This window comes from Neofelis nebulosa, chromosome 8, assembly GCF_028018385.1.
Source record: "Neofelis nebulosa isolate mNeoNeb1 chromosome 8, mNeoNeb1.pri, whole genome shotgun sequence".
NCBI lineage: Eukaryota > Metazoa > Chordata > Mammalia > Carnivora > Felidae > Neofelis > Neofelis nebulosa.
This window is the reverse complement of record NC_080789.1, coordinates 22,787,766-22,798,863: the sequence shown is the minus strand read 5'-3', so window position 1 is coordinate 22,798,863 and position 11,098 is coordinate 22,787,766. Positions and strand designations below refer to the sequence as shown.

At 37.3% G+C, this 11,098-nt stretch overlaps 1 protein-coding gene across 4 annotated transcripts in view; it reads left to right on the top strand.

Moving 5' to 3' along the window:
* APAF1 (apoptotic peptidase activating factor 1) overlaps positions 1 to 11,098 on the top strand; it is a 93,482-nt gene that overhangs the window by 33,917 nt on the left and 48,467 nt on the right. For 2 of the 4 annotated variants that reach the window (XM_058741685.1, XM_058741686.1), the window contains exons 13-15: positions 771 to 897; positions 1,777 to 1,902; positions 10,259 to 10,390. In XM_058741685.1, the coding sequence (XP_058597668.1) occupies positions 771 to 897; positions 1,777 to 1,902; positions 10,259 to 10,390 (385 nt within the window). Of the gene's footprint in view, positions 1 to 770; positions 898 to 1,776; positions 1,903 to 10,258; positions 10,391 to 11,098 lie in introns of those variants that run through there. The other 2 variants (XM_058741687.1, XM_058741688.1) reach the window with 2 other exon arrangements.

Here is an 11,098-nt window from a genome sequence, read left to right as displayed (position 1 = left end):
GTGTCAGAAACTGTTTAGAGCAGGTACCCTTACTCCCATTGTACATATGAGAAAATGGAAATGTATTAGGTCATTTGCTTAAGTTTACACACTTAATAAGTAGTAGAAGTAGGGTTATTCATTAGGTTTATCTGACTATTAAAATAAGCGTGATGCCATTTAACATATTTAATTGTATTCAAGGTGACTGGGGCATATGTATATGAAATTCTGGCACTGTTCTTTTACCCCTTTAGCCCATGAGAAATAACATATTACCTATACTAGTGGAATAGTATTCAGACTAAAATATAAATAAAATGACATTGCTTGATCTTTTTTTCTCTATACCTAATTGTGGTTAGAGAAGAACAGTTTTAAAGTACATCATCCTAACAGTGGGTGTAGTGTCGTACTTTAGTATGGCTTCTTTCCTTTTAAAAATGGAGATTTTTTTGAGAGTATTCTTATATAATGTTTTCTCTACACATGTTATCATTAATGTATCAAGGGAAATAGAAAGCAACATGTATTTGATTAGATTTCTCCCAACTCTGTCATTTGCAACATATGACAGGTTGCTTGATAGAGGGTAGAATTTCTCTTAAAAAGCCACTTTTGTTACGCTTTTTTTTTCCTTCAGGAGATCTATGCTGTCATTTACAAGTTGGTAACTTAATTTTAAGAATTTTGTATTTTTGGCAATACAATGTTAAACGACAGTTTACTTCATTATTGAAAGAAATTACTTTTACTTATTGGGTTTCTGTTCATTTTCTCCTTGTATGTAGAAACAAAAAAAACAACAAGAATCTTTCCCGCTTAGTTGTCCGCCCCCATACAGATGCTGTTTACCATGCTTGCTTTTCTGAGGATGGTCAAAGAATAGCTTCTTGTGGAGTTGATAAAACCTTACAGGTAAAACAAATCTCTTGAGAAAAATTGGAAGAGGCATGTACCTGATACTGTGCATATTAGAATATATTTAAATACTAAAATTGAAGAAAATTGTACATTAGAAATAGAGAAATCTAACTCTCTGGAATATTTTATGAAAACTTTCTCTGGAGATTTAAGAGATAGGGTTGTGCATTTTCATTATTTTAAATTTGCCAAGTGGCATGAAAGTACCTTTTACCCTAGCAATTAGTTTCTGTCATCTGTGTACCAGCTAGGGGTAATGAGGAAATGAAAATTGTTAAAAGACATAAGGACTCCCTAGCATAGTGAACTGGGCTTTGATTTAAAAAGTTATTTAATAAAATACCTATTTTAGTACAGGCTCAGGCATAGATTTCTGACTGTAAATAGGAATTGGACTAGATTATTTCTAAGGTGCTTGAAGGAATTTCTTAAGTTCTCATTTCTTTTCAGAATACATGAATGAATGCTTTTCTTTAAATCTGTACTGTACCTTTTGGTTTGGAAGGAAACAGGATCAAATTAGTTAAAACTTTGATTTTCAGACTAGGTTTAGTCTTTATAAGATTATGACTGGAAACCTTATTTTTATATGTGTACTTCATTATTTAAAAAAAAAAAAGAATTTGCCAAACTAATCTCAAGAACTGAAGCTATACTCTGCTAGCTCTTTTTATTGATATTAAAAACATTTAACAAGGGATAGTTCTCTATGTTCAGGCATAAATTCTGACGGATATTTCTGCTGTTTGGACTGTTTTTGCCAACGTTCATTCCTATTGCGAAATAATACTGAATAAGATCTTTAAAAGAAAGATTTTTATTGAATGGTAGCCAGTGGTTTATGGTAAAAAGATTTTATTTTTGCTTGTGCAGGTGTTCAAAGCTGAAACAGGAGAGAAACTTCTGGAAATCAAGGCTCATGAGGATGAAGTGCTTTGTTGTGCATTCTCTGCAGATGACAGATTCATAGCAACCTGCTCAGTGGATAAAAAAGTGAAGGTAGGGAAGTATTTTTCTCTAGAGTTGTAATTACCACAGAATTCATTTTCTTTTTCCATACTAGAGGGACTAGGGTAAGTAGGGATAAAAGACTTGCCTATTGATTACTAACTTGAGGCAAACCAGTTTCAACTGTAAATTAACACTGTCTAAAAAATCTTTTTTTTTAAATGTTTGTTTATTTTTGAGAGAGCGTGAGCAAGGGAGGGGCAGAGAGAAGGAGACAGAATATGAAGCAGGCTGCAGGCTCTGAGCTGTTGGCACAGAGCCTGATGCGGGGCTTGAGCCCATGAATCTTGAGATGATGAACTGAGTCGAAGTCAGATGCGTAACAGGTGCCCCTAATAGTATTTATTTATTTTTTTTTTTAATTTTTTTTTAATTTATTTTTGGGACAGAGAGAGGCAGAGCATGAACGGGGGAGGGGCAGAGAGAGAGGGAGACACAGAATCGGAAACAGGCTCCAGGCTCCGAGCCATCAGCCCAGAGCCTGACGCGGGGCTCGAACTCACGGACCGCGAGATTGTGACCTGGCTGAAGTCGGACGCTTAACCGACTGCGCCACCCAGGCACCCCAATAGTCCTTATTTTTAAGCACCAGCAAAATGCCTAGGTTTCACAGCCTGAGATATTTACCAGGCAGCTAAGAGAAACAATTACTAATTAATGAATATTTCTGCCATTTATTGATCAGTCTATGAGATAAATACCAATTGGAATCTTTGAATGCATTGTGATTGGAAGTATTGCTGCACAAAATTATTGTCTGAGATTGGATTCCTGTTGTAAAATGCTTAGTCTGTGAAGGGCAACCCAGGTTTTTTTTTTTTTAATTAAAAAAAAATTTTTTTTTTAACGTTTATTTATTATTGAGAGACAGACACAGAGCATGAACAGGGGAGGGATAGAAAGAGGGGAGACACAGAATCTGAAGTAGGCTTCAGGCTCTGAGCTGTCAGCACAGAGCCCGATGTGGGGCTCGAACTCACAAACTGAGATCATGACCTGAGCCAAAGTCAGTTGCCTAACCAACTGATCACCCCAGGCGCCCCCCAGGTTTTTAAAAACAATTTTTTTTAACCTTTATGAACTACATTCACTGCAAATCTAGATGCATGAACAAACTAGCAATTCAGTTACTAGTCTACAAAGTAAATAGAGAAAAAAAAGTAAACACAGGTTAATTTTTATCTCTGTTATTTTTTTTTCCTTTTTTTCTTTTTTTTTTTTAATTCTTTCTTGTCTCGTTCCTAAATTTGGCTTTCTGCCAGAGCATTTATGTGGAATTTAGGAGAGACCAAAGTCCAGGGGAATGTTTTTTTCTGATAAGTGGAGGGGGATCCTCACTTCAGGCTTTAAAAAATTTTTTTTTTAAATTAAATTTTATTTTTTTTATGTTTATTTTTGAGAGAGAGAGAAAGAGCATGAGTGAGGTAGGGCAGAGGGAGAAGGAGACACAGAATCTGAAGCAGGCTTTAGGCTCTGAGCTGTCTGCATAGAACACACGAACTGTGAGGTCATGACCTGAGCCAAAGTTGGACATTTAACTGACTGAGCCACCCAGAAGCCCCAGCCTTTTTCTTTTTCTTTTTTTCTTTTTCTCTTTTCTTTTTCTTTTTCTTTTTCTTTTTCTTTTTTTTTTTTTTTAAAGAATGTCGTAACTGGTTAGGTGTGTAACTGGGTCTTAGTGGACCTGGGAGCAAGAAAATTGTCTTGGAAGTTTTCCTAGGGTCTGGATCCACTTGAAGAAGACTTTGGAGTTTTCAGACTAAATTCAGGCCTTGGAAAAATCTACTTCTTGATAGAATGGACTCCAAGTGGCTTTACAACCAACTCGTTAATTTACTCCATAGCTTCTACTCTGAGTCAGACTTGGAGTTGGCCATTCCATGTAGTTCCACAGTCAGGGCCAAATGGAGTAAAAGGAAATAACACTGTGTTTCTGCTTTCTAAGTACTCAAAAACAAAACAAGAGGCAGAAATGTGTATTAAATAAAAATAAACTTTTTGGGCCTCTGGGGAGTGCTTTGACAAGATAAAATGTGGGGTGACTGGCTGACTCAATCAGTAGAGCACATGATTCTTCATCTCGGGGTTGTAAGTTTGAGCCCTATTTGGGTATGGAGCTTACTTAAAAATTAAAAACAAAATGCTATAAGAGGCAAATTAGTACCTCTGAAAGTCTAGAGCCCAGTAAGATTAGATAATTTATTTCTTTCATTTGTTGTTAGATAGAACACACTGCTTAGTTGTCTTACATAGTAACTAAAATGATTATTCTTTTACTTGGGAATTTAACACCTTGTGAAGCTTTATACTGAACACTTTGTTGTATTACATTATCAGTTTCTCACTACAACTTGTAAAGTAAGTATTTAACAGATGAGGCAACAAGTTCAGAGATGAAGTCATTTGTCCAGGCTCACATCAACTGATAAGTAATGGAGCCAGGGTTGAAAGCTTAGGTTTCCCTCAGAATCAGAAGCCTTTATTTTTTTTACTGAGCTATTTGTCTTTACTTATTTATTTATAAGTTGAAGTCAGAAATCTTAGCATGTCCTTTATCTCATTAAAAAAAACTTTTTATTTTTTTAAATTTACATCCAAGTTAGTTAGCATATAGTGCAACAATGATTTCAGGAGTAGATTCCTTAATGCCCCTTACCCATTTAGCCCATCCCCTCTCCCATAACCCCTCCAGTAACCAACCCTCTGCTTGTTCTCCATATTTAAGAGTTTCTTATGTTTTGTCCCCCTCCCTGTTTTTATATTATTTTTGCTTCCCTTCCCTTGTGTTCATCTGTTCTGTGTCTTAAAGTCCTCATATGAGTGAAGTCATATGAGATTTGTCTTTCTCGAATTTCACTTAGCATAATACCCTCTAGTTCCATCCACATAGTTGCAAATGGCAAGATTTCATTCTTTTTGATTGCTGAGTAATTCTCTGTTGTATGTATATACCACATCTTCTTTATCCATTCATCCATCGATGGGCATTTGGGCTCTTTCCATACTTTGGCTGTTGTTGATAGTGCTGCTATAAACATTAGGGTGCATGTTAAACAACAGCGGTGAGTGGACATCCCTGTTGTGTTCCTGATCTCAGGGAGAAAGCTGTCAGTTTTTCCCTATTGAGGATGATATTAGCTGTGGGCTTTTCATAAATGGCTTTTATAATGTTTAAGTATGTTCCTTCTATCCCGACTTTTTCGAGGGTTTTTATTAAGAAAGGATGCTGAATTTTGTCAAATGCTTTTTCTGCATCGATTGACAGGATTATATGGTTCTTATCTTTTTTATTAATGTGATGTATCACATTGATTGATTTGCGAATGTTGAACCAGCCCTGCAGCCCAGGAATGAATCCCACTTGATCATGGCGAATAATTCTTTTTATATGCTGTTGAATTCGATTTGTTAGTATCTTATTGAGAATTTTTGCATCCATATTCATCAGGGATATTGGCCTGTAGTTCTCTTTTTTTACTAGGTCTGGTTTAGGAATTAAAGTAATGCTGACTTCATAGAATGAGTCTGGAAGTTTTCCTTCCCTTTCTATTTTTTGGAATAGCTTGAGAAGGGTAGGTATTATCTCTGCTTTAAATGTCTGGTAGAATTCCCCTGGGAAGCCATCTGGTCCTGGACTCTTATTTGTTGGGAGATTTTTGACAACTGATTCAATTTCTGCGCTGGTTATGGGTGTGTTCAAGCTTTCTATTTCTTCCCGTTTGAGTTTTAGAAGCGTGTGGGTTGTTTAACATAGTGTTGGGAGTTCTAGCATCAGCAATCAGACAACAAAAGGAAATCAAAGGCATGAAAATTGGCAAAGATGAAGTTAAGCTTTCACTTTTTGCAGATGACATGATATTATACATGGAAAACCCGACAGACTACACCAAAAGTCTGCTAGAACTGATACATGAATTCAGCAAAGTCGCAGGCTACAAAATCAAAGTACAGAAATCAGTTGCATTCTTATACACTGATAATGAAGCAACAGAAAGACAAATAAACTGATCCCATTCGCAGTTGCACCAAGAACCATAAAATACCTAGGAATAAACCTAACCAAAGATGTGAAAGATCTGTATGGTGAAAACTATAGAAAGTTTATGAAGGAAATTGAAGAAATATAAAGAAATGGAAAAATATTCCGTGCTCATGGATTGGAAGAATAAATATTATTAAAATGTCAATACTACCCAAAGCTATCTACACATTCAATGCAATCCCGATCAAAATTGCACCAGTATTCTTCTCGAAGCTAGAACAAGCAATCCTAAAATTTGTATGGAACCACAAAAGGCCCCGAATAGCCAAAGTAATTTTGAAGCAGAAGACCAAAGCAGGAGGCATCACAATCCCAGACTTTAGCCTCTATTACAAAGCTGTAATCATCAAGACAGCATGGTATTGGCACAAAAACAGACACATAGACCAACGGAATAGAATAGAAACCCCAGAACTAGACCCACAAAAGTATGGCCAACTAATCTTTGACAAAGCGGGAAAGAATATCCAATGGAAAAAAGACAGTCCCTTTAACAAATGGTGCTGGGAGAACTGGACAGCAACATGCAGAAGGATGAAACTAGACCAGTTTCTTACACCATTCACAAAAATAAACTCAAAATGGAATAAGGACCAGAATGTGAGACAGGAAACCATCAAAACCCTAGAGGAGAAAGCAGGAAAAAACCTCTCTGACCTCAGCCGTAGCAATTTCTTACTTGACACATCCCCAAAGGCAAGGGAATTAAAAGCAAAAATGAACTATTGGGACCTTGTGAAGATAAAAAGCTTCTGCATAGCAAAGGAAACAATCAACAAAACTAAAAGGCAACCAGTGGAATGGGAAAAGATATTTGCAAATGACATATTGGACAAAGAGCTAGTATCCAAAATCTATAAAGAGCTCACCAAACTCCACACCCGAAAAACAAATAATCCAGTGAAGAAATGGGCAGAAAACATGAATAGACACTTCTCTAAAGAAGACGTCCAGATGGCCAACAGGCACATGAAAAGATGCTCAACGTCGCTCCTCATCAGGGAAATACAAATCAAAACCACACTGAGTTATCACCTCATGCCAGTCAGAGTGGCCAAAATGAACAAATCAGGAGACTATAGATGCTGGAGAGGATGTGGAGAAATGGGAACCCCCTTGCACTGTTGGGAATGCAAACTGGTACAGCTGCTCTGGAAAAGAGTGGAGGTTCCTAAAAAAATTAAAAATAGATCTACCCTATGACCCAGCAATAGCACTGCTAGGAATTTACCCAAGGGATACAGGAGTGCTGATGTATAGGGGTACTTGTACCCCAATGTTTATAACAGTGCTTTCAACAATAGCCAAATATGGAAAGAGCCTAAATGTCCATCAACTGACAAATGGATAAAGAAATTGTGGTTTTGGGGCGCCTGGGTGGCGCAGTCGGTTAAGCGTCCGACTTCAGCCAGGTCACGATCTCGCGGTCCGTGGGTTCGAGCCCCGCGTCGGGCTCTGGGCTGATGGCTCAGAGCCTGGAGCCTGTTTCCGATTCTGTGTCTCCCTCTCTCTCTGCCCCTCCCCCGTTCATGCTCTGTCTCTCTCTGTCCCAAAAATAAATAAAAAACGTTGAAAAAAAAAAAAAGAAATTGTGGTTTATATACACAGTGGAATACTATGTGGCAATGAGAAAGAATGAAATAAGGCCTTTTGTAACAACGTGGATGGAACTGGAGAGTGTTATGCTAAGTGAAATAAGCCATACAGAGAAAGACAGATAACCATATATTTTCACTCTCATGTGGATCCTGAGAAACTTAACAGAAGTCCATGGGGGAGGGGAAGAAAAAAAAAAAAGGTTAGAGAGGGAGAGAGCCAAACCATAAGAGACTCTTAAAAACGGAGAATAAACTGAGGGTTGATGGGGGGTGGGAGGGAGGGGGAAGTGGGTGATTGGCATTGAGGAGGGCACCTTTTGGGATGAGCACTGGGTGTTGTTTGGAAACCAATTTGACAATAAATTTCATATTAAAAAAAAACATTAGGGTGCATGTGCCCATTTGAAACAGCATACCTGTATCCCTTAGATAAATACCTAGTAATGCAATTGCTGGGTTGTAGGCTAGTTCTATTTTTAATTTTTTGAGGAACCTCCATACTGTTTTCCAGAGTTGCTGCATCAGCTTGCGTTCCCACCAACAATGCAAAAGAGATCCTCTTTCTCCACATCCTCGCCAACATCTGTTGTTGCCTGTGTTGTTAATGTTAGCCATTCTGACAGGTGTGAGGTAGTATCTCATTGTGGTTTTGATTTGAATTTCCCTGATGATGAGTGATGTTGAGCATTTTTTTCATGTGTCAGTTGGCCATCTGGATGTCTTCTTTGGAGAAGTGTCTATTCATGTGTTTTGCCCATTTCTTCACTGGATTATTTGTTTTTTGGGTGTTGAGTTTGATAAGTTCTTTACAGATTTTGGATACCAACCCTTTATCTGATATGTTATTTGCAAATATCTTCTCCCATTCCGTCTGTTGCCTTTTAGTTTTGCTGATTGTTTCCTTTGCTGTGCAAAGGATGAGGTCCTTTGATGAGGTCCCAATAGTTCATTTTTGCTTTTGTTTCCCTTGCCACTGGAGACGTGCTGAGTAAGGAGTTACTGTGGCCAAGGTCAGAGAGGTTTTTTGCCTGCTTTCTCCTTGAGGATTTTGATGGCTTCCTGTCTTACATTTAGGTGTTTCATCCATTTTGAGTTTATTTTTGTGTATGGTATAAGAAAGTGGTCCAGGTTCATTTTTCTGCATGTCGCTGTCCAGTTTTCCCAGCACCATTTGCTGAAGAGACTGTTTTTATTCCATTGGATATTCTTCCCTGCTTTGTCAAAGATTAGTTGGCCATACGTTTGTGGATCCATTTTTGGGTTTTCTATTGTGTTCCATTGATCTGAGTGTCTCTTTCTATGCCAGTACCATACTGTCTTGATGATTACAGCTTTGTAGTATAGCTTGAAGTCCAGGATTGTGATGCCTCCTGCTTTAGTTTTCTTTTTCAAGATTGCTTTGGCTATCCAGGGTTTTTTTCCGGTTCTATACATATTTTAGGATTGTTTGTTCTAGCTCTGTGAAGAATGCTGGTGTTATTTTGATAGGTATTGCATTGAATATGTAGATAGCTTTGGGTAGTGTTGACATTTTAACACTATTTGTTCTTCCTATCCAGGAGCATGGAATCTTTTTCTATTTCTTTGTGTCTTCTTCAATTTCTTTCATAAACTTTCTATAGTTTTCAGTGTATAGATTTTTCACCTCTTTGGTTAGATTTATTCCTAGGTATTTTATGGTTTTTGGTGCAGTTGTAAATGGGATCAATTCCTTGAATTCTCCTTCTTTTGCTTCATTGTTGGTGTATAGGAACGCAACCGATTTCTGTGCATTGATTTTATATCCAGCAACTTTGATGAATTTACGGATCAGTTCTAGCAGTCTTTTGGTGGAATCTTTTGGGTTTTTCATATAAAGTATCATGTCATCCCCAAAGAGTGGAAGTTTGACCTCCTCCTGGCCTATTTGGATGCCTTTTGTTTCTTTGTGTTGTCTGATTGCTGAGGCTAAGACTTCCAAAACGATGTTGAATAACAATGGAGAGAGTGGACATCCTCGTCTTGTTCCTGACCTTAAGGGGAAAGCTCTCAGTTTTCCCCATCCTTTATCTCATTTGATACCTTGAATTGTGTAGGACAGGTATAAGTATCCTCATTTTATAGAAGATTGAACTGTGATGCAGATAAATTAAGGACTTAAGGACACACAAATAATAAATGGTAGAGCCGGGTCTTGGACTTAATCCTTCTGATCTAAAGTCCATTATTCTATACTTCTTATTTATTTAAAGTTTGTTTATTTTGAGAGACAGAGAGGGAGGGAGGGAGGGAATCCCAAGCAGGCTCTTTGCTGTCAGCTCAGAGCCCAACTTGGGTCTTGATCTTCTGAACCTATCAGATCATGATCTGAGCTGAAATCAAGTGTAGGACTCTCAAATGACTGAGCTACCCACGTGCGCCTTCCATAGTTTTTATAGCAGTTACATCTCTGCCTGCTGTCATTCATATGAACATGTGCAATCTTGCCCTTGAAGAATGTAATGTTTTCATGAGATTCTAATTATGCTATAGAAAGGTCACATGTATACACTTGCAAGTAACTTTTTTTTTAAACCTGGAAAAATACATATTTTAGAGAAGGCAGAGGTGTTCATTAGCCTCATGTCTGGGAAAATCTGCCACAAAACAGGTGATGTTTGTTTGCTCCTCTGTTCTCCCTTTGAAAATAAGGGGTAGTTGTAAGTTTTATTTTCTCTATTCTTTTTAGATTTGGAATTCTATGACTGGGGAACTAGTACATATCTATGATGAGCACTCAGAGCAAGTCAATTGCTGCCACTTTACCAACAACAGTCATCACCTTCTCTTAGCCACTGCGTCAAGTGACTGTTTCCTCAAAGTAAGTGTGGATAATGAGAATTACATAGACAAATTTGATAGATGCATTAGAACATTTCTTTTGATTTTCTCATGTATTAATCAGGGTTCTTCTGGTTGCAGTGATAGAAACTTCCATTATTAGATTAAGCAAAAAAAAAAAAGATATTATTGGTTTATGTAAGTGAAGAGTATAGAGGGAGCATGGCTTCAAGCATAGCTGATTCCACATGTTTAAATTATGTTCTTAGACTCTGCCTCTTACCTCTAGACTTTGTTTCCCTCTTTGTTTGGTTTAGGCGTTGTTCTTTCAGTGTGGCAGGAAATATGGCTGTTCTCACCTCCAGGCTTACATGGGTCTTATAGTTTATAGTCACAGAGGAAGTCATGTTATATATGTGTGTGTGTGTGTATGTGTATATATATATATATATATATATATATATATATACGTATATGTATATATATATACGTATATATATATGTGTGTGTGTGTATATATACATATATATTATATACATGATATATGTAATACACATATACGTATTATGTATATACAACACACATACATACATACATACATACATATAGGATCTACTCTTTCCCAGATCCCATAGATTTCATTTTAAAGAAGACTATTTGACTTTGTTTGGCTTATATGCTCATTGTTAAATAATCCTAGTGGCCTGTAGGATGGAATCCGTGGATTGGCCAAGGATCACAAGTGTAG